Source organism: Panulirus ornatus, chromosome 44, assembly GCF_036320965.1.
Source record: "Panulirus ornatus isolate Po-2019 chromosome 44, ASM3632096v1, whole genome shotgun sequence".
NCBI classification, from domain to species: Eukaryota; Metazoa; Arthropoda; class Malacostraca; order Decapoda; family Palinuridae; genus Panulirus; species Panulirus ornatus.
In genome coordinates, this window is record NC_092267.1 from 4,272,024 (window position 1) to 4,294,105 (window position 22,082).

At 43.0% G+C, this 22,082-nt stretch overlaps 1 protein-coding gene across 3 annotated transcripts in view; it reads left to right on the forward strand.

Annotated features, from left to right (window-relative positions):
* The window catches only part of LOC139762680 (uncharacterized), a 168,236-nt gene that overhangs the window by 65,900 nt on the left and 80,254 nt on the right, over positions 1–22,082 (forward strand). For all 3 annotated transcript variants that reach the window (XM_071687637.1, XM_071687638.1, XM_071687636.1), the window contains exon 7: positions 10,316–10,479. In XM_071687637.1, coding sequence (XP_071543738.1) covers positions 10,316–10,479 — 164 coding nt within the window. The remainder of the gene's footprint in view (positions 1–10,315; positions 10,480–22,082) is intronic.

Sequence of the window (22,082 nt, forward strand, 5' to 3'; positions counted from 1 at the left end):
TTCGTCAATGCTCCCAGAACCTTCACCCCCTCCCAACCCTGTGACTCACTTCTGCTTCCATAGTCCCTTTTGCTGCTAAATCCATTCCTAGATATCTAAAACACTTCACTTCCTCCAGTTTTTCTCCATTCAAACTTACCTCCCAATTGACTTGTCCCCCAACCGTACTGAACCTAATAACCTTGCTCTTATTCACATTTACTCTCAGCTTTCTTCTTTCACACACTTACCAAAGTCAGTCACCAACTTCTGCAGTTTCTCACCTGAATCAGCCACCAGCATTGTATCTTCAGCGAACAACAATTGACTCACTCCCAAGCTCTCTCATCTACGACAGAATGCATACTTGCCCCTCTCCAAAATTTCTTGCATTCACCTCCCTAACCACCCCATCCATAAACAAATTAAACATCCATGGAGACACCATGCACCCATACTGCAGACTGACATTCACTGGAACCAATTGCTTTCCTCTCTTCCTACTCGTACACATGCCTTATGTTTTTTTTTTTTTTTTTTTTTTTTTTTTTTTTTTTTTTTTTTTTTTTATACTTTGTCGCTGTCTCCCGCGTTTGCGAGGTAGCGCAAGGAAACAGACGAAAGAAATGGCCCAACCCCCCCCCCCCCATACACATGTACATACACATGTCCACACACGCAAATATACATACCTACACAGCTTTCCATGGTCCACCCCAGACGCCTCACATGCCTTGATTCACTCCACTGACAGCACGTCAACCCCTGTATACCACATCGCTCCAATTCACTCTATTCCTTGCCCTCCTTACACCCTCTTGCATGTTCAGGCCCCGATCACACAAAATCTTTTTCACTCCATCTTTCCACCTCCAATTTGGTCTCCCTCTTCTCCTCGTTCCCTCCACCTCCGACACATATATCCTCTTGGTCAATCTTTCCTCACTCATTCTCTCCATGTGCCCAAACCATTTCAAAACACCCTCTTCTGCTCTCTCAACCACGCTCTTTTTATTTCCACACATCTCTCTTACCCTTACGTTACTTACTCGATCAAACCACCTCACACCACACATTGTCCTCAAACATCTCATTTCCAGCACATCCATCCTCCTGCGCACAACTCTATCCATAGCCCACGCCTCGCAACCATACAAAATTGTTGGAACCACTATTCCTTCAAACATACCCATTTTTGCTTTCCGAGATAATGTTCTCGACTTCCACACATTTTTCAAGGCTCCCAAAATTTTCGCCCCCTCCCCCACCCTATGATCCACTTCCGCTTCCATGGTTCCATCCGCTGACAGATCCACTCCCAGATATCTAAAACACTTCACTTCCTCCAGTTTTTCTCCATTCAAACTCACCTCCCAATGCCTTATGTCCTTGATAAAAACTTTTCACTGCTTCTAGCTACTTACCTCCCACACCATATACTCTTTATATCTTCCACAAAGTATCTCTATCAACTCTATCATATTCCTTCTCCAGATCCATAAATGATACATACAAATCCATCTGTTTTTCTAAGTATTTCTCATTCATTCTTCAAAGCAAACACCTGACCCACACATCCTCTACCACTTCTGAAACCACACTGCTCTTCCCCAATCTGATGTTCTGTGCATGCCTATACCCTCTCAATCATTACCCTCCCATATAATTTCCCAGAATACTCAACAGACTTATATCTCTGTAATTTGAACACTCACCTTAATCCCATTTGCCTTTGTACAATGGCACTATACATGCATTTCACTAATCCTCAGGCACTTCACCATGAACCATACATACATTGAATATCCTTACCAACCCAATCAACAACACAGTCACTGCCTTTTTTAATGACTTCCACTGCAATACTATCCAACGCCTCCGCCTTCCCGACTTTTGTCTTCCGCAGAGCTTTCACTACCTCTTCTCTGTTTACCAAAGCATTCTCCCAGAACCTTTCACTTCACACACCACCTCGACCAAAACATCCCATGTCTGCCACTCTATCATCAAACACATTCAACAAATCTTCAAAATACTCATTCCATCTCCTTCTCACTTAACCACTACTTGTTATTGCCTGCCCATTAACCCCCTTCACCGTTGGTTCCATTTGCTCTCATGTCTTATGCACTTGATTTACCTCCTTCCAAAACATCTTTTTATCCTCCTTATAATTTAATGATACTCTCACCCCAACTCTCATTTGCCCCCATAACTCTCATTTGCCCCCATTTTCACCTCTTGCACCTTTCTCTTGACCTCCTGCCTCTTTCTTTTATACATCTCCCAGTTATTTGCACTACTTCCTTGCATAAATCATTCAACTACCTTTCTCTTCTCTTTCACTAACCATCTTACTTCATCCCACCACTCACTACCCTTTCTAATCTGCCCACCTCCCACCTTTCTCATGCTACATGCATCTTTTGTGCAAGCCATTACTGCTTCCCTAAATACATACCATTCCTCCTCCCCCTGGGGATAGAGGAGAAAGACTACTTCCCACACATTCCTCACCTGTCGTAGAGGGGACAGGAGCGGGGTCTAGAAACCCTCCCCTCCTTGTATTTTAACTTTCTGAAAGGGGAAACAGAATGAGTCACGCAGGGAGTGCTCATCCTCTTCGAAGGCTCAGATTGGGATGTCTAAATGTGTGTGGATGTAACCAACATGAGAAAAAAGGAGAGATAGGTAGTATGTTTCAGGAAAGGAACTGGATATTCTGGCTCTGAGTGAAACGAAGCTAAAGGGTAAAGGGGGAGAGTGGTTTGGGAATGTCTTGGGAGTAAGGTCAGGGGTTGGTGAGAGGACAAGAGCAAGGGAAAGAGTAACACTACTCCTGAAACAGGAGTTGTGGGAGTGTGATAGAGTGTAAGAAAGTAAACTCTAGATTGATATGGGTAAAACTGAAAGTGGATGGAGAGAGATGGGTGATTGTTGGTGCATATGCACCTGGGCATGAGAAAAAGATCATGAGAAGCAAGTGTTTTGGGACCAGCTGAGTGAATGTGTTAGTAGTTTTGGTGCACGAGGCTGGGTTATAGTGATGAGTGATTTGAATGCAAAGGTGAGTGATATGGCAGTTGAGTGAATAATTGGTGTACATGGGGTGTTCAGTGTTGTAAATGGAAATGATGAAGAGCTTGTAGATTTGTGCACTGAGAAAAACTGGTGATTGGGAATACCTGGTTTAAAAAGAGAGATATACATAAGTGTATATATGTAAGTAGGAGAGATGGTCAGAGAGCGTTATTGGATTATGTGTTATTTGATAGGTGCGTGAAAGATAGACTTTTGGATGTTAATGTGCTGAGAGGTGCAACTGGAGGGATGTCTAATCATTATCTTGTGGAGGCAAAGGTGAAGATTTGTAGGGGTTTTCAGAAAAGAAGAGAGAATGTTGGGGTGAAGAGAGTGGTGAGAGTAAGTGAGCTTGGAAAGGAGACTTGTGTGAGGAAGTACCAGGAGAGACTGAGTACAAAATGGTAAAACGTGAGAACAAAAGAGGTAAGGGGAGTGGGGTAGGAATGGGATGTATTTAGGTAAGCAGTGATGGCTTGCTTAAAAGATGCTTGTGGCATGAGAAGCGTGAGAGGTGGGCAGATTAGAAAGGGTAGTGAGTGGTGGGATGAAGTAAGAGTATTAGTGAAAGAGAAGAGAGAGGCATTTGGACAATTTTTGCAGGGAAGTAATGCAAATGAGTGGGAGATGTTTAAAAGAAAGAGGCAGGAGATCAAGAGAAAGGTGCAAGAGGTGAAAAAGAGGGCAAATGATAGTTGGAGTGAGAGAGTGTCATTAAATTTTGGGAGAATAAAAAGATGTTTTGGAAGGAGGTAAATAAAGTGCATAAAGCAAGGGAACAAATGGGAACTTCAGTGAAGGGGGCTAATGGGGAGGTGATAACAAGTAGGGTGATGTGAGAAGGAGATGGAGTGAGTATTTTGAAGGTTTTTTGAATGTGTTTGATGACAGAGTGGCAGATATAGGGTGTTTTGGTCGAGGTGGTGTGCAAAGTGAGAGGATTAGGGAGAATGATTTGTTAGACAGAGAAGAGGTAGTAAAAGCTTTGCGGAAGATGAAAGCCGGCAAGGCAGTGGGTTTGGATGGTATTGCTGTGGAATTTATTAAAAAAGTGGGTGACTGTATTATTGACTGGTTGGTAAGGTAATTTAATGTACGTGTGACTCATGGTGAGGTGTCTGAGGATTGGCAGAATGCTCACATAGTACCATTGTACAAAGGCAAAGGGGATGAAAGTGAGTGCTTGAATTACAGAGGTAAGATATATGGGAGGGTATTGATTGGGAGGATGAAGGCATGTACAAAGCATAGATTGGGGAAGAGCAGTGTGGTTTCAGAAGTGGTAGAGGATGTGTGGATCAGGTGTTTGCTTTGAAGAATGTATGTGAGAAGTAGTAAGAAAAGCAAATGGATTTGTATGTAGCATTCATGGATCTTGAGAGGGCATATGATAGAGTTGATAGAGATGCTTTGTGGAAGGTGTTAAGAGTATGTGGTGTGGGAGGCAAGTTGTTAGAAGCAGTGGAAAGTTTTTATCGAGAATGTAAGACATGTGTACGTGTAGGAAGAGAGGAAAGTGATTGGTTCTCAGTGAATGTTGGTTCGCGGTAGGGGTGTGTGATATGTCCCTGGTTGTTTAATTTGTTTATGGATGAGGTTGTTAGGGAGGTGAATGCATGAGTTTTGGAAAGAGGGGCAAGTATGCAGTCTGTTGTGGATGAGAGAGCTTAGGAAGTGAGTCATTTGCTGTTCACTGATGATACAGCGCTGGTGGCTGATTCGGGTGAGAAACTGCAGAAGCTGGTGACTGAGTTTGGTAAAGTGTGTGAAAGATGAAAGCTGAAAGTAAATGTGAATAAGAGCAAGGTTATTAGGTACAGTAGGGTTGAGGGACAAGTCAATTGGGAGGTAAGTTTGAATGGAGAAAAACTGGAAGAAGTGAAGTGTTTTAGATATCTAGGAGTGGATTTGGCAGTGGATGGAACCATGGAAGCGGAAGTGATTCATAGGATGGGGGAGGGGGCGAAAGTTCAGGGAGCGTTGAAGAATGTGTGGAAGTTGAGAACATTATCTCGGAAAGCAAAAATGGGTATGTTTGAAGGAATAGTGGTTCCAACAATGTTATATGGTTGCGAGGCGTGGGCTCTGGATAGAGTTGTGCGGAGGAGGGTGGATGTGCTGGGAATGAGATGAATGAGATGTTCGAGTAAGTAATAATAGGGTAAGAGAGATGTGTGGTAATAAAAAGAGTGTGGTTGAGAGAGCAGAAGAGGGTGTTTTGAAATGGTTTGGTCACATGGAGAGAATGAGTGAGGAAAGATTGACCAAGAGGATATATGTGTCAGAGGTGGAGGGAACGAGGAGAAGTGGGAGACCAAATTGGAGGTGGAAAGATTAAGAGAAAAAGATTTTGAGTGATCGGAGCCAGAACATGCACGAGGGTGAAAGGCATGCAAGGAATAGAGTGAATTAGAACTATGTGGTGTACCGGGGTTGACGTGCTGTCAATGGATTGAACCAGGGCATGTGAAGCGTCTGGTGTAAACCATGGAAAGTTTTGTGGGGCCTGGATGTGGAAAGGGAGCTGTGGTTTCGGTGCATTATTACATGACAGCTAGAGATTGAGTGTAAACGAATGTGGCCTTTGTTTTCTTTTCCTAGTGCTACCTCGCGCACATGAGAGGTAGGGGGTTGTTTTCATGTGTGGCCGGGTTGCGATAGGAATGAATAAAAGCAGACAGAGTGTGTTATGTACATGTATATATATGTATATGTTGAGATGTATAGATATGTCTATTTGCGTGTGTGGACGTGTATGTATATACATGTGTATGTGGGTGGGTTGGGCCATTCTTTTGTCTGTTTCCTTCCGCTACCTCGCTAATGCACGAGATAGCGACAAAGCAAAATAGATAAAAATAAAAAGATGTTTTGTAAGGAGGTAAATAAAGTGCGTAAGACATGGGAACATCAGTGAAGGGGTTAATGGGGAGATGATGATAAGTAGTGGTGATGTGAGAAGGAGATGAAGTGAGTATTTTGAAGGTTTGTTGAATGTATATGATGATAAGAGTGGCAGATATTGGATGTTTTGGTCGAGGTGGTGTGCAAAGTGGGAGGGTTAGGGACAATGATTTGGTAAACAGAGAGGAGGTAGTAAAAGCTTTGAGGAAGATGAAAGCTGGCAAGGCAGTGGGTTTGGATGGTATTGCAGTGGAATTTGTTAAAAAAGGGGGTGACTGTGTTGTTGACTGGTTGGTAAGGTTATTTGATATATGTATGACTCATGGTGAGGTGCCTGAGGATTGGAGTAATGCTTGTATAAGGCCATTTAACAAAGGCACAGGTGATAAATGTGAGTACTGAAATTACAGAGGTATAGGTTTGTTGAGTATTCCTGGGAAATTATTTTTTTCTATCATACTTCGTCGCTGTCTCCCGCGTTAGCGAGTTAGCGCAATGAGACAGACGAAAGAATGGCCCAGCCCACCCACATACACATGTATATACTTACACGTCCACATGCACATATACATACCTATACATCTCAACGTATACATATATATACACAATCAGAGATATACATATATACACGTACATAATTCATACTGTCTGCCCTTATTCATTCCCGTTGCCACCCCACCACACATGAAATGACAGCCCCCTCTCCCCACATGTGCACGAGGTAGCGCTAGGAAAAGACAACAAAGGCCACATTCATTCACACTCAGTCTCTAGCTGTCATGTATAATGCACAGAAACCACAGCTCCATTTTCACATCCAGGCCCCTCAAAACTTTCCATTGTTTACCCCAGACGCTTCACATGCCCTGGTTCAATCCATTGACAGCACGTCGGCTGCTGTATACCACATCGTTCCAGTTCACTCTATTCCTTGCAAGCCTTTCACCCTCCTGCATGTTCAGGCCCCGATCTCTCAAAATCTTTTTCACTCCATCTTTCCACCTTCAATGTGGTCTCCCACTTCTCGTTCCCTCCACCTCTGACAGATATATCCTCTTTGTCAATCTTTCCTCACACATTCTTTCCATGTGACCAAACCATTTCAAAACACCCTCTTCTGCTCTCTCAACCACACTTTTTATTACCACACATCTCTCTTACCCTCTCATTACTTACTCGATCAAACCACTTCACACCACATATTGTCCTCAAACATCTCATTTCCAGCACATCCACCCTCCTCCACACAAGTCTATCTATAGCCCACGCCTCACAACCATATAACATTGATGGAACCACTATTCCTTCAAACATACCCATTTTTGCTTTCCAAGATAACGTTCTCTACTTCTACACATTTTTCAACGCTCCCAAAACTTTCACAACCTCCCCCACCCTATGATTCACTTCTGCTTCCATGGTTCTATCCGCTGGCAAATCCACTCCCAGATATCTAAAACACTTCACTTCCTCTATTTTTTCTCTATTCAAACTTACCTCCCAATTGACTTGTCCCTCAACCCTACTGTACCTAATAACTTTGCTCCTATTCACATTTTCTTTCAGTTTTCTTCTTTCACACACTTTACTAAACTCAGTTACCAGCTTCTGCAGTTTTTCCCCAAATCAACCACCAGCGCTGTATCATCAGCGAACAACAATTGACTCACTTCCCAAGCTCTCTCATCCACAGCAGACTGCATACTTGCCCCTCTTTCCAAAACTCATGCATTCACCTCCCTAACAACCCCATTCTTAAACAAATTAAACAACCATGGAGACATCACACACCCCTGCCACAAACCATCATTCACTGAGAACCAATCACTTTCCTCTCTTTCTACACATACACATGCCTTACATTCTCGATAAAAACTTTTCACTGCTTCTAGTAACTTGCCTTACACACCATATATTCTTAATACCTTCCACAGAGCATCTCTATCAACTCTATCATATCCCTTCTCCGGATCCATAAATGCTACATACAAATCCATTTGCTTTTCTAAGCATTTCTCACATACATTCTTCAAAGCAAACACCTGATCCACACATCCTCTACCACTTCTGAAACCACACTACTCTTCCCCAATCTCATGCTCTGTACATGCCTTCTCCTTCTCAATCAATCCCCTCCCATTGCATAAGTATACGTATGTAAGTAGGAGAGATGGCCAGAGAGCATTATTAGATTGTGTTAATTGATAGGTGCGCGAAAGAGAGACTTTTGGATTTTGATGTGATGAGAGGTGCAACTGGAGGGATGTCTGATCATTATCTTGTGGATGCGAAAGTTCTGGGAGCGTTGAAAAATGTGTGGAAGGCGAAAACATTATCTCGGAAAGCAAAAATGGGTTTGTTTGAAGGAATAATGTTTCCGACAATGTTGTTTGGTTGCGAGGCATGGGCTATAGGTAGAGTTGTGCGGAGGAGGGTCGATATGTTGGAAATGAGATGTTTGAGGACAATATGTGGTGTGAGGTGGTTTGACCGAGTAAGTAATGTAAGGGTAAGAGAGATGTGTGGTAATGGAAAAGAGTGTGGTTGAGAGAGCAGAATAGGGTGTTTTGAAATGGTTATGTCACATGGAGAGAATGAGTGAGGAAAGATTGACAAAGAGGATATATTTGTCAGAGGTGGAGGGAACGAGAGGTTGGAGACCAAATTGGAGGTGGAAGAATGGAGTGAGAAAGATTTTGAGTGATCAGGGCTTGAACATGCAGGAGGGTGGAAGGCATGCAAGGAATAGAGTGAATTGGAGCGATGTGGTATACTGGGGTCGATGTGCTGTCAATGGATTGAACCAGGGCATGTGAAGCATCTGGAGTAAACCATGGAAAGTTTTTTGGGGCCTGGATGTGGAAAGGGAGCTGTTGTTTCGGTGCATTATACATGACAGCTAGAGACTGAGTGTGAACGAATGTGGCCTTTGTTGTCTTTTCCTGGTGCTACCTCGCACACATGAGGGGGTAGGGGGTTGTCATTTCATGTATGGCAGGGTGGCGATGGGAATGAATAAGGGCAGACCGTATGAATTATGTACATGTGTATATATGTATATGTCTGTGTGTGTATAAGTATACATTGAGATGTATAGGTATGTATATGTGCATGTGTGGACGTGTATGTATATACATGTGTATGTGGGTGGGTTGGGCCATTCTTTCGTCTGTTTCCTTGTGCTACCTCGCTAACGCGGGAGACAGTGACAAAGTATAATAAATGAATATAAATATCCTCCCCTACTCCCCTTACGTCATTTCCTCTTACCTTTTACCATCCTGCATTCAATCTCTGCTGGTACTTCCTCACACAAGTCTCCTTTCCAAGCTCACTTCCTTTACCACTCTCTTCACCCCAACATACACTCTTGTTTTTTGAAAACCTCTACAAATCTTCACCTTCGCCTCCACAAGATAATGATCAGACATCCCTCCAGCTGCACCTCTCAGCACATTAACATCCAAAATTCTCTCTTTCACGTGCCTATCAAGTAAAACATAATCAAATGATGCTCTCTCGCCATTTCACCTACTTACAAATGTATACTTATGTATGTCTATCTTTTTAAACCGTATATTCCCAATCACCAGTCCTTTTTCAGTACGCAAATCTACAAGCTCTTTACCATTTTCATTTACAACACTGAACACCATGCACACCAATTATACCCTCAACTGCCACATTACTCACCTTTGCATTTAAATCATCCATCACTATAACCCGGTCTCATGCATAAAGGCTGCCAATGCACTCCTTCAGCTGCTCGCAAAATACTTGCCTCTCATGATCTTTCTTCTCATGGCCTATCTTTCTCCAGCCACCTCCAGTTTTGCCCATATCAATCTAGAGTTTACTTTCTTACACTCTATCACATGCTCCCACAACTCCTACTTCAGGAATAGTGCTACTCCTTCCTTTGCTCTTGTCCTCTCACCAACCTCTGACTTTACTCTCAAGACATTCCCAAACCACTCTTCACCTTTACCCTTGAGCTTTGTTTCACTCAGAGCCAAAACATCTAGGTTTCTTTCTTCAAACATACTGTCTATCTCTCCTTTTTTTACTCATCTTGGTTACATCCACACACATTTAGACACCCCAATCTGAGGCTTCGAGGAGGATGAACTCTCCCCACTTGACTCTTGTTTCCCCTTTTAGAAGGTTAGAATATAGGGAGGGGAGGGTTTCTAGCCCCTGCTCCATTCCCCTTAAGTCGCCTTCTACGGCATGCGGGGAATGCGTGGGAAGTATTCTTTCCCCCCTATCCCAGGGATATGTATTTATTTATGTTTATTTGTATTTTTTTATTTACTTATTCATTTATGTATTTTATTCTTTCCTAACAAAGGGTGAAGAGGACGAAATAGAGGATTGTGAACATAGTGACCCAAACACAGTTAATGAAAGTTGCAGTGATGGTAATGTATTGGTGCCAAATTCTGTAACATCCACACCCATCTTGCCTACGACACCCAGATCTTCACGACAACAACAGGCCTCCACACAAGATAGGTAATAAATGCTATTTCCAGTTTCACACCATTTCAGTGTAAGGACAAGTTTTTTCTCTATAAATCTTATTTGTTTGAAAGTCCAGTTCTATCCTTGTACCAGAATTGAAGAATAGAAAGTCTGATGGTTCTGCCAGAGCAAATGGTATCTAACAATGAATTTTGATAATAAGGTAGCCAGTCACTGCTAGGGGGATCTCTGGATATTGAATTTTTACAATCCACCCACATACACATGTATATACATAAACGCCCCCACACACACAATTTTACATACCTCTACATTTCAACACATACATGCATATACATATACAGACATATACATATAAACACATACATATTCATACTTGCTGCCTTCATCCATTCCTGTTGCCACCCTGCTACACATGAATTGAAGAATAGAAAGTCTGATGGTTCTGCCAGAGCAAATGGTATTTAATAATGAATTTTAATAATAAGGTAGCCAGTCACTGCTAGGGGAATCTCTGGATATTGAATTTTTACAATCCACCCACATACACATGTATATACATAAACGCCCCCACACACACAATCTTACATACCTATACATTTCAACATACATATACATATACAGACATATACATATAAACACATACATATTCATACTTGCTACCTTCATCCATTCCTGTTTCCACCCTGCCACACATGAAATCCCCCCCCCCCCCCCCCCTCTCTCTCTCTCTCTCTCTCTCTCTCTCTCTCTCTCTCTCTCTCTCTCTCTCTCTCTCTCTCTCTCTCTCAGTACCCTCCACAAAGCATCTCTTTCAACTCTTATCATATGCCTTCTCCAGATCCATAAGTGCTACATACAAATCCATTTGTTTTTCAAAAAATTTCTCGCATAATTCTTCAAAGCAAGCACCTGATCCACTCATCCTCTACCTCTTCTGAAACCACACTGCTCTTCCCCAATCTGATGCTCTGTACTTGCTTTCACTCTCTCAATCAATACCCTCCCATATAATTTCCCAGAAATACTCAACAAACTTATACCTCTGTAGTTTGAACACTCACCTTTATCCCCTTTGCCTTTGTACAGTGGCACTATGCATGCATTCTGCCAATCCTCAGGCACCTCACCATGAGTCATACATACATTAAATATCCTTAACAACCAGTCAATAACACAGTCACCCCCTTTTTTAATGAGTTCCACTGCAGTACTATCCAAACATGCTGCCTTGCCACTTTTCATCTTCCGCAAAGCTTTCACTACCTCTTTCCTGTTTACCAAACCATTCTCCCTAACCCTCTCACTTTGCACACCACCTCGACCAAAACACCCTATATCTACCACTCTTATCATCAAACACATTCAACAAACCTTCAAAATACTCACTCCATCTCCTTCTCACATCACCACTACTTGTTATTACCTCCCCACTAGCCCTCTTCACTGATATTCCCATTTGTTCTCATGTCTTATGCTCTTTATATACCTCCTTCCAAAACATCTTTTTATTCTCCCTAAAATTTAATGATACTCTCTCACCCCAACTCTCATTTGTCCTCTTTTTTTATCCCTTGCACCTTTCTCTTGACCTCCTGCCTCATTCTTTTATACATTTCCCAGTCATTTGCATTATTTCCCTGCAAAAATTGTCCAAATGCTTCTCTCTTCTCTTTCACTAAAAATCTTACTTCTTCATCCCACCACTCACTACCCTTTCTAATCTGCCCACCTCCCACTTTTCTCATGCCACAAGCATCTTTTGTGCAAGCCATCACTGCTTCCCTAAATACATCCCATTCCTCCCCCACTCCCTTTACATCATTTGCTCTCACACTTCCAAGCTCACTTATTCTTACCACTCTCTTCACCCCAACATTCTCGCTTCTTTTCTGAAAACCTTTGTCTCCACAAGATTATCAAACATCCTCCAGTTGCCCCTCTCAGCATATCAACATCCAAAAGACTCTCTTTTATGCGCCTATCAATTAACACGTAATCCTGTAACACTTTCTGGCCATCTCTCCTACTTACATACATATACTTAAATATACCTCTCTTTTTAAACCAGGTATTCCTAATCACCGATCCTTTTTCAGCACACAAATCTACAAGTTCTTTACCATTTCCGTTTACAACACTAAACACTCCATGTACACCAATTATACCCTAAACTGCCACATTACTCACCTTTGCATTGAAATCACCTATCACTATAACCTGGTCTCGTGCATCAAAGCTGCTAACACACTCACTCAGTTGCTCCCAAAACACTTGCCTCTCATGATCTTTCTTCTCATGACCAGGTCCATAGGCACCAATGATCACCCATCTCTCTCCATCCACTTTCAGTTTTACCCATAACAATCTAGAGTTTACTTTCTTACACTCTATCACATACTCCCACAACTCCTGCTTCAGAAGCATTGCTACTCCTTCCTTTACTCTTGTCCTCTCACCAACCCCTGACTTTACTTCCAAGACATTCCCAAACCACTCTTCAGCTTTACTCTTGAGCTTCATTTCACTCAGGGCCAAAACATCCAGGTTCCTTTCCTCAAACATGCTACCTGTCTCTCCTTTTTTCTATCTTGGTTACATCCACACACATTTAGACACCCCAATCTGCGCCTTCGAGGAGGATGAGCACTCCCCGCATGATGCCTTCTTCTGTCTCCCCTTTTAGAATGTTAAAATACATGAAGGGGAGGGTTTCTAGCACCCTGCTCCTTTCCCCATTAGTCACCTTCTACGACATGTGGGGAATGCGTGGGAAGTATTCTTTCTCACCTATCCACAGAGTTGAATAGGGATAGGGGAGAAAGAATACTTCCCACGCATTCCCCGCGAGCTGTAGAAGGTGACTAAAGGGGATGGGAGTGGGGGGCTAGAAACCCTACCCTCTTTGTATTTCAACTTTCTAAAAGGGGAAACAGGAGATGGAGTCATGCAGGGAGTGCTCATCCTCCTCAAGGGCTCAGATTAGGGTGTCTAAATGTGTGTGGATGTAACCAAGATGAGAAAAAAAGGAGAGATAGGTAGTATAATTGAGGAAAGGAACCTGATGTTTTGTTTTGAGTGAAATGAAGCTCAAGGGTAAAGGGGAAGAACGGTTTAGGAATGCCTTGGGAGTAAAGTCAGGAATTGGTGAGAGGACAAGAGCAAAGGAAGGAGTAGCACTACTCCTGAAGCAGGAGTTGTAGGAGTTATGTGATAGAGCGTAAGAAAGTAAACTCTAGATTGGTACAGGTAAAACTGAAAGTGAATGGAGAGAGATGGGTGATTATTTGTGGCTATGCACCTAGTCATGAGAATAAAGATCATGAGAGGCAAGTGTTTTGGGAGCAACTGAGTGAGTGCATTAGCAGCTTTGATGCACGAGACCAGGTTATAGTGATGGGTGAGTAATGTGGCATTTGAGGGTATAGTTGGTGTACATGGGGTGTTCAGTGTTGTAAATGGAAATGGTGAAGAATTTGTAGATTTGTGTGCTGAAAAAAGACTGGTGATTGGGAATACCTGGTTTAAAAAGAGAGATTTACGTAAGTATACACATATAAGTTGGAGAGATGGCCAGAGAGCATTGTTGAATTACGTGTCAACTGATAGGTGTGTGAAAGAGAGACTTTTGGATGTTAATGTGCTGAGAGGGGCAACTGGAGGGCTGTCTGATCATTATCTTGTGGAGGCGAAGGTGAAGATTTGTAGAAGTTTTCAGAAAAGAAGAAAGAATGTTGAAGTGAAGAGAGTGGTGAGTAAATGAGCTTGGAAAGGAGAGTTGTGTGAGGAAGTACCTTGAGAGATTGAGTGCAGCATGGAAAAGGTGAGAGCAAATGACGGAAGGGGAGTTAGGGAAGCAGTGGTGGCTTGCGCAAAAGATGCTTGTGGCATGAAAAAGGTGGGAGGTGGGCAGATTAGAAAGGCTAGTGAGTGGTGAGATGAAGAAGTAAGAGTTTTAGTGAAAGAGAAGAGAGGTGTTTGGATAATTTTTGCAGGGAAGTAGTGCAAATGACTGGGAGATGCATAAAAGTAAGAGGCGGTAGGTCAAGAGAAAAGTGCAAGAGGTTAAAACGAGGGCAGGTGGTATAAAAGAAAGAGGTGGTCGGTCAAGAGAAAGGTGCTACAGGTGAAAAAGAGGGCAGATGAGAGTTGGGGTGAGAGAATATCATTAGATTTTAGGGAGAATAAAAAGATGCTTTGGAAGGAGGTAAATAAAGTGCATAAGACAAGAGAACAAATGGGAACGTTTGTGAAGGGGGCTAATGGGGAGGTAATAACAAGTAGTGGTGAAGTGAGAAGGAGATGCAGTGAGTATTTTGAAGGTTTGTTGAATGTGTTTGATGATAGAGTGGCAGATGTAGGGTGTTTTGCTTGAGGTGGTGTGCGAAGTGAAAGGGTCAGGAAGAATGGTTTGGTGAAGATGAAAGCCGGGAAGGTGGCGGGTTTGGATGGTTTTGCTGTGGAATTTCTTAAAAAAGGGGATGACTGTGTTGTTGACTGGTTGGTAAGGATATTAAATGTATGTATGGTTCATGTTGAAGTGCCTGAGGATTGGGCGGAATGCATGCATAGTGCCATTGTACAAAGGCAAAGGAGAAAGTTGAATGTTCAGATTACAGAGGTATAAGTTTGTTGAGTATTCCTGGGAAAGTGTATGGGAGGGTATTGATTGAGAGGGTAAAGGCATGTACAGAGCATCAGACTGGGGAAGAGCAGTGTGGTTTCAGAAGTGGTAGAGGATGTGTGGATCAGGTGTTTGCTTTGAAGAATGTATGTGAGAAATACTTAGAAAAACAGTTGGATTTGTATGTAGCATTTATGGATGTGGGGAAGGCATATGATAGAGTTGATAGAGATGCTTTGTGGAAGGTATCATGAGTTTATGGTGTGGGAGGTAAGTTGCTAGAAGCAGTGAAAAGATTTTATCTTGGATGTATGGCATGTGTACGAGTAGGAATAGAGGAAAGTCATTGGTTCCCAGTGAATGTTGGTTTGCAGCAGGGGTGCGTGATGTCTCCATGGCTGTTTAACTTGTTTATGGATGGGGTTGTTAGGGAGGTGAATGCAAGAGTTTTGGAGAGAGGGTTAAGCATGCAGTATGTTGTGGATGAGAGGGCTTGGGAAGTGAGAAAGTTGTTTGCTAATGGTAGCACTGGTGGCTGATTTATGTGAGAAACTGCAGAAGTTGGGGACTGAGTTTGGTAAAGTGTGTGAAAGAAGAAATCTGAGAGTAAATATGAATAAGAGCAAGGTTATTAGGTTCAGTAAGGTTGAGGGACAAGGTGATTGGGAGGTAAGTTTGAATCAAGAAAAAATGGAGGAAGTGAAGTGTTTTAGATATCTGGGAGTGGATTTACAGTGGATAGAACAATAAAAGTGGAAGTGAGTCACAGGGTGCAAGAAGGGGCGAAGGTTCTGGGAATGTTGAAGAATGTGTGGAAGGCGAGAATGTTATCTCGGAGCACAAAAATGGGTATGTTTGAAGGAATAGTGTGTTCAACAATGTTATATGGTTGTGAGGCATGGGCTATAGATATGGTTGTCCAGAGGGTGGATGTTACTGAATTGTTTGAGGACACAATATGTGGTGTGAGATGGTTTGATCGATTAAGTAATGAAATTGTAAGAGAGATGTGTGGTAATAAAAAGAGTGTAGTTGAGAGAGCAGAAGATGGTGTATTGAAATTATTTGGTCACATGGAGAGAATGAGTGAGGAAAGATTGACCAAGAGGATATATGTGTCAGAGGTGGAGGGATGAGGAGAAGTGGGAGACTAAATTGGAGGTGGAAGGATGGAGTGAAAAAGATTTTGAGCAATTGGGGCCTGAACATACAGGAGGGTGAAATATACATGCAAATATACATACCTACACAGCTTTTCATGCTTTACCCCAGACGCTTCACATGCCCTGATTCAATCCACTGACAGCACGTCAACCCCGGTATACCACATCGATCCAATTCACTCTATTCCTTGCCCTCCTTTCACCCTCCTGCATGTTCAGGCCCCGATCACACAAAATCTTTTTCACTCCATCTTTCCACCTCCCATTTGGTCTCCCACTTCTCCTCATTCCCTCCACCTCCGACACATATATCCTCTTGGTCAATCTTTCCTCACTCATTCTCTCCATGTGCCCAAACCATTTCAAAACACCCTCTTCTGCTCTCTCAACCACGCTCCTTTTATTTCCACACATCTCTCTCACCCTTACGTTACTTACTCGATCAAACCACCTCACACCACACATTGTCCTCAAACATCTCATTTCCAGCACATCCATCCTCCTGCGCACAACTCTATCCATAGCCCGCGCCTCGCAACCATACAACATTGTTGGAACCACTATTCCTTCAAACATACGCGTTTTTGCTTTCCGAGATAATGTTCTCGACTTCCACACATTCTTCAAGGCTCCCAGAATTTTCGCCCCCTCCCCCACCCTATGATCCACTTCCGCTTCCATGGTTCCATCTGCTGCCAGATCCACTCCCAGATATCTAAAACACTTTACTTCCTCCAGTTTTTCTCCATTCAAACTTACCTCCCAATTGACTTGACCCTCAACCCTACTGTACCTAATAACCTTGCTCTTATTCAGTGGTGGGATGAAGAAGTAAGATTATTAGTGAAAGAGAAGAGAGAGGCATTTGGACGATTTTTGCAGGGAAAAAATGCAATTGAGTGGGAGATGTATAAAAGAAAGAGACAGGAGGTCCAGAGAAAGGTGCAAGAGGTGAAAAAGAGGGCAAATGAGAGTTGGGGTGAGAGAGTATCATTAAATTTTAGGGAGAATAAAAAGATGTTCTGGAAGGAGGTAAATAAAGTGCGTAAGACAAGGGAGCAAATGGGAACTTCAGTGAAGGGCGCAAATGGGGAGGTGATAACAAGTAATGGTGATGTGAGAAGGAGATGGAGTGAGTATTTTGAAGGTCTGTTGAATGTGTTTGATGATAGAGTGGCAGATATAGGGTGTTTTGATCGAGGTGGTGCGCAAAGTGAGAGGGTTAGGGAAAATGATTTGGTAAACAGAGATGAGGTAGTAAAAGCTTTGCGGAAGATGAAAGCCGGCAAGGCAGCAGGTTTGGATGGTATTGCAGTGGAATTTATTAAAAAAAGGGGGTGACTGTATTATTGACTGGTTGGTAAGGTTATTTAATGTATGTATGACTCATGGTGAAGTGCCTGAGGATTGGCGGAATGCGTTCATAGTGCCATTGTACAAAGGCAAAGGGGATAAGAGTGAGTGCCCAAATTACAGAGGTATAAGTTTGTTGAGTATTCCTGGTAAATTATATGGGAGGGTATTGATTGAGAGGGTGAAGGCATGTACAGAGCATCAGATTGGGGAAGAGCAGTGTGGTTTCAGAAGTGGTAGAGGATGTGTGGATCAGGTGTTTGCTTTGAAGAATGTATGTAAGAAATACTTTGAAAAGCAAATGGATTTGTATGTAGCATTTTTGGATCTGGAGAAGGCATATGATAGAGTTGATAGAGATGCTCTGTGGAGGGTATTAAGGATATATGGTGTGGGAGGCAAGTTGTTATAAGCAGTGAAAAGTTTTTATCGAGGATGTAAGGCATGTGTACGTGTAGGAAGAGAGGAAAGTGATTGGTTCTCAGTGAATGTAGGTTTGCGGCAGGGGTGTGTGATGTCTCCATGGTTGTTTAATTTGTTTATGGATGGGGTTGTCAGGGAGGTGAATGCAAGGGTTTTGGAAAGAGGGGCAAGTATGAAGTCTGTTGGGGATGAGAGAGCTTGGGAATTCTGTTGGGGATGAGAGAGCATGGGAAGTGAGTCAGTTGTTGTTCGCTGATGATACAGCGATGGTGGCTGATTCATGTGAGAAACTGCAGAAGCAGGTGACTGAGTTTGGTAATATATATCTTTTAAACTATTCGCCATTTCCCGCGTTAGCGAGGTAGCGTTAAGAACAGAGGACTAGGCCTTTGAGAGAATATGCTCACCTGGCCCCCTTCTCTGTTTCTTCTTTTGGGGGGGAAAAAAAAAAACGGGGAGGATTTCCAGCCCCCCGCTCCCTCTTCTTTTAGTCGCCTTCTACGACACGCAGAGAATACGTGGGAAGTATTCTTTCTCCCTTATCCCCAGGGATAAACTGGAGGAAGTGAAGTGTTTTAGATATCTGGGAGTGGATCTGGCAGCGGATGGAACCATGGAAGCGGAAGTGGATCATAGGATGGGGGAGGGGTGAAAATTCTGGGAGCCTTGAAGAATGTGTGGAAGTCGAGAACATTATCTCGGAAAGGAAAAATGGGTATGTTTGAAGGAATAGTGGTTCCAACAATGTTGTATGGTTGCGAGGCGTGGGCTATGGATAGAGTGGTGCGCAGGAGGATGGATGTGCTGGAAATGAGATGTTTGAGGACAATGTGTGGTGTGAGGTGGTTTGATCGAGTAAGTAACGTAAGGGTAAGAGAGATGTGTGGAAATAAAAAGAGCGTGGTTGAGAGAGCAGAAGAGGGTGTTTTGAAATGGTTTGGGCACATGGAGAGAATGAGTGAGGAAAGATTGACCAAGAGGATATATGTGTCGGAGGTGGAGGGAACGAGGAGAAGAGGGAGACCAAATTGGAGGTGGAAAGATGGAGTGAAAAAGATTTTGTGTGATCGGGGCCTGAACATGCAGTAGGGTGAAAGGAGGGCAAGGAATAGAGTGAATTGGAGCGATGTGGTATACTGGGGTTGACGTGCTGTCAGTGGATTGAATCAGGGCATGTGAAGCATCTGGGGTAAACCATGGAAAACTGTGTAGGTATGTATATTTGCGTGTGTGGACGTATGTATATACATGTGTATGGGGGCGGGTTGGGCCATTTCTTTCGTCTGTTTCCTTGCGCTACCTCGCAAACGTGGGAGACAGCGACAAAGCAAAAAATATATATATATATATATATATATATATATATATATATATATATATATATATATATATATATATATATATATATTGTTGACTGGTTGGTAAGGTTATTTAATGTATGTATGACTCATGGTGAGGTGCCTGAGGATTGGCAGAATGCGTGCATAGTGCCATTGTACAAAGGCAAAGGGGATAAGAGTGAATGCTCAAATTACAGAGGTATAAGTTTGTTGAGTATTCCTGGTAAATTATATGGGAGGGTATTGATTGAGAGGGTGAAGGCATGTACAGAGCATCAGATTGGGGAAGAGCAGTGTGGTTTCAGAAGTGGTAGAGGATGTGTGGATCAGGTGTTTGCTTTGAAGAATGTATGTGAGAAATACTTAGAAAAGCAAATGGATTTGTATGTAGCATTTATGGATCTGGAGAAGGCATATGATAGAGTTGATAGAGATGCTCTGTGGAAGGTATTGAGAATATATGGTGTGGGAGGAAAGTTGTTAGAAGCAGTGAAAAGTTTTTATCGAGGATGTAAGGCATGTGTACGTGTAGGAAGAGAGGAAAGTGATTGGTTCTCAGTGAATGTAGGTTTGCGGCAGGGGTGTGTGATGTCTCCATGGTTGTTTAATTTGTTTATGGATGGGGTTGTTAGGGAGGTAAATGCAAGAGTCTTGGAAAGAGGGGCAAGTATGAAGTCTGTTGGGGATGAGAGAGCTTGGGAAGTGAGTCAGTTGTTGTTCGCTGATGATACAGCGCTGGTGGCTGATTCATGTGAGAAACTGCAGAAGCTGGTGACTGAGTTTGGTAAAGTGTGTGGAAGAAGAAAGTTAAGAGTAAATGTGAATAAGAGCAAGGTTATTAGGTACAGTAGGGTTGAGGGTCAAGTCAATTGGGAGGTGAGTTTGAACGGAGAAAAACTGGAGGAAGTGAAGTGTTTTAGATATCTGGGAGTGGATCTGGCAGCGGATGGAACCATGGAAGCGGAAGTGGATCATAGGGTGGGGGAGGGGGCGAAAATTCTGGGGGCCTTGAAGAATGTGTGGAAGTCGAGAACATTATCTCGAAAAGCAAAAATGGGTATGTTTGAAGGAATAGTGGTTCCAACAATGTTGTATGGTTGCGAGGCGTGGGCTATGGATAGAGTTGTGCGCAGGAGGATGGATGTGCTGGAAATGAGATGTTTGAGGACAATGTGTGGTGTGAGGTGGTTTGATCGAGTGAGTAACGTAAGGGTAAGAGAGATGTGTGGAAATAAAAAGAGCGTAGTTGAGAGAGCAGAAGAGGGTGTTTTGAAGTGGTTTGGACACATGGAGAGGATGAGTGAGGAAAGATTGACCAAGAGAATATATGTGTCGGAGGTGGAGGGAGCAAGGAGAAGAGGGAGACCAAATTGGAGGTGGAAAGATGGAGTGAAAAAGATTTTGTGTGATCGGGGCCTGAACATGCAGGAGGGTGAAAGGAGGGCAAGGAATAGAGTGAATTGGAGCGATGTGGTATACCGGGGTTGATGTGCTGTCAGTGGATTGAATCAAGGCATGTGAAGCGTCTGGGGTAAACCATGGAAAGCTGTGTAGGTATGTATATTTGCGTGTGTGGACGTATGTATATACATGTGTATGGGGGGGGGTTGGGCCATTTCTTTCGTCTGTTTCCTTGCGCTACCTCGCAAACGCGGGAGACAGCGACAAAGTATAAAAAAAAAAAAAAAAAAAATATATATATATATATATATATATATATAATATTTTTTATTTTTATTATCCCTGGGGATAGGGGAGAAAGAATACTTCTCACGTATTCCCTGCGTGTCGTAGAAGGTGACTAAAAGGGAAGGGAGCGGGGGGCTGGAAATCCTCCCCTCTCGTTTTTAATTTTCCAAAAGAAGGAACAGAGAAGGGGGCTAAGTGAGGATATTCCCTCAAAGGCTCAGTCCTCTGTTCTTAACGCTACCTCGCTAACGCGGGAAATGGCGAATCGTGTGAAAAAAAAAAATAATATTTTTTCATTATACATAATCGCTGCTTCCCCGCATCAGTGAGGTAGCACCAGGAACGGATGAAGAATGGCCCATCCACTCACATACACACACATACACACAAACGCCCACATACATACATATACATATCAACTTATACATAAACATACACAGAGATTACACCCATACACATGTACGTATTTATACTCGCCTTCATCCATTTCTGTCACTACCCCACCCCACAGGAAAACAGCATCGCTACCCCCTGCTTTCGCGAGGTAGTGCCAGGAAAACAGACAAAAAAGGTCACACTCGTTCACACTCAGTCTCCAACTGTCATGTGCAATGCCCCGAAACCACAGCTCTCCATCCACACTCAGGCCCCACAGACCCCTCCATGGCTCACCCCAGACGCCTCACATGCCCTGGTTCATAGGGGTGTAAAACAAACTCATATGCTTGTAATAAGCTGTTAGCCTGATGCGGGAAAGTTGCATTCATAGGTACCTCTTTCTTATTTTTTTTTTTTTTTTTTATTATACTTTGTCGCTGTCTCCCGCGTTTGCGAGGTAGCGCAAGGAAACAGACGAAAGAAATGGCCCAAACCCCCCCCCCCATACACATGTATATACATATGTCCACACACACAAATATACATACCTACACAGCTTTCCATGGTTTACCCCAGACGCTTCACATGCCTTGATTCAATCCACTGACAGCACGTCAACCCCGGTATACCACATCGCTCCAATTCACTCTATTCCTTGCCCTC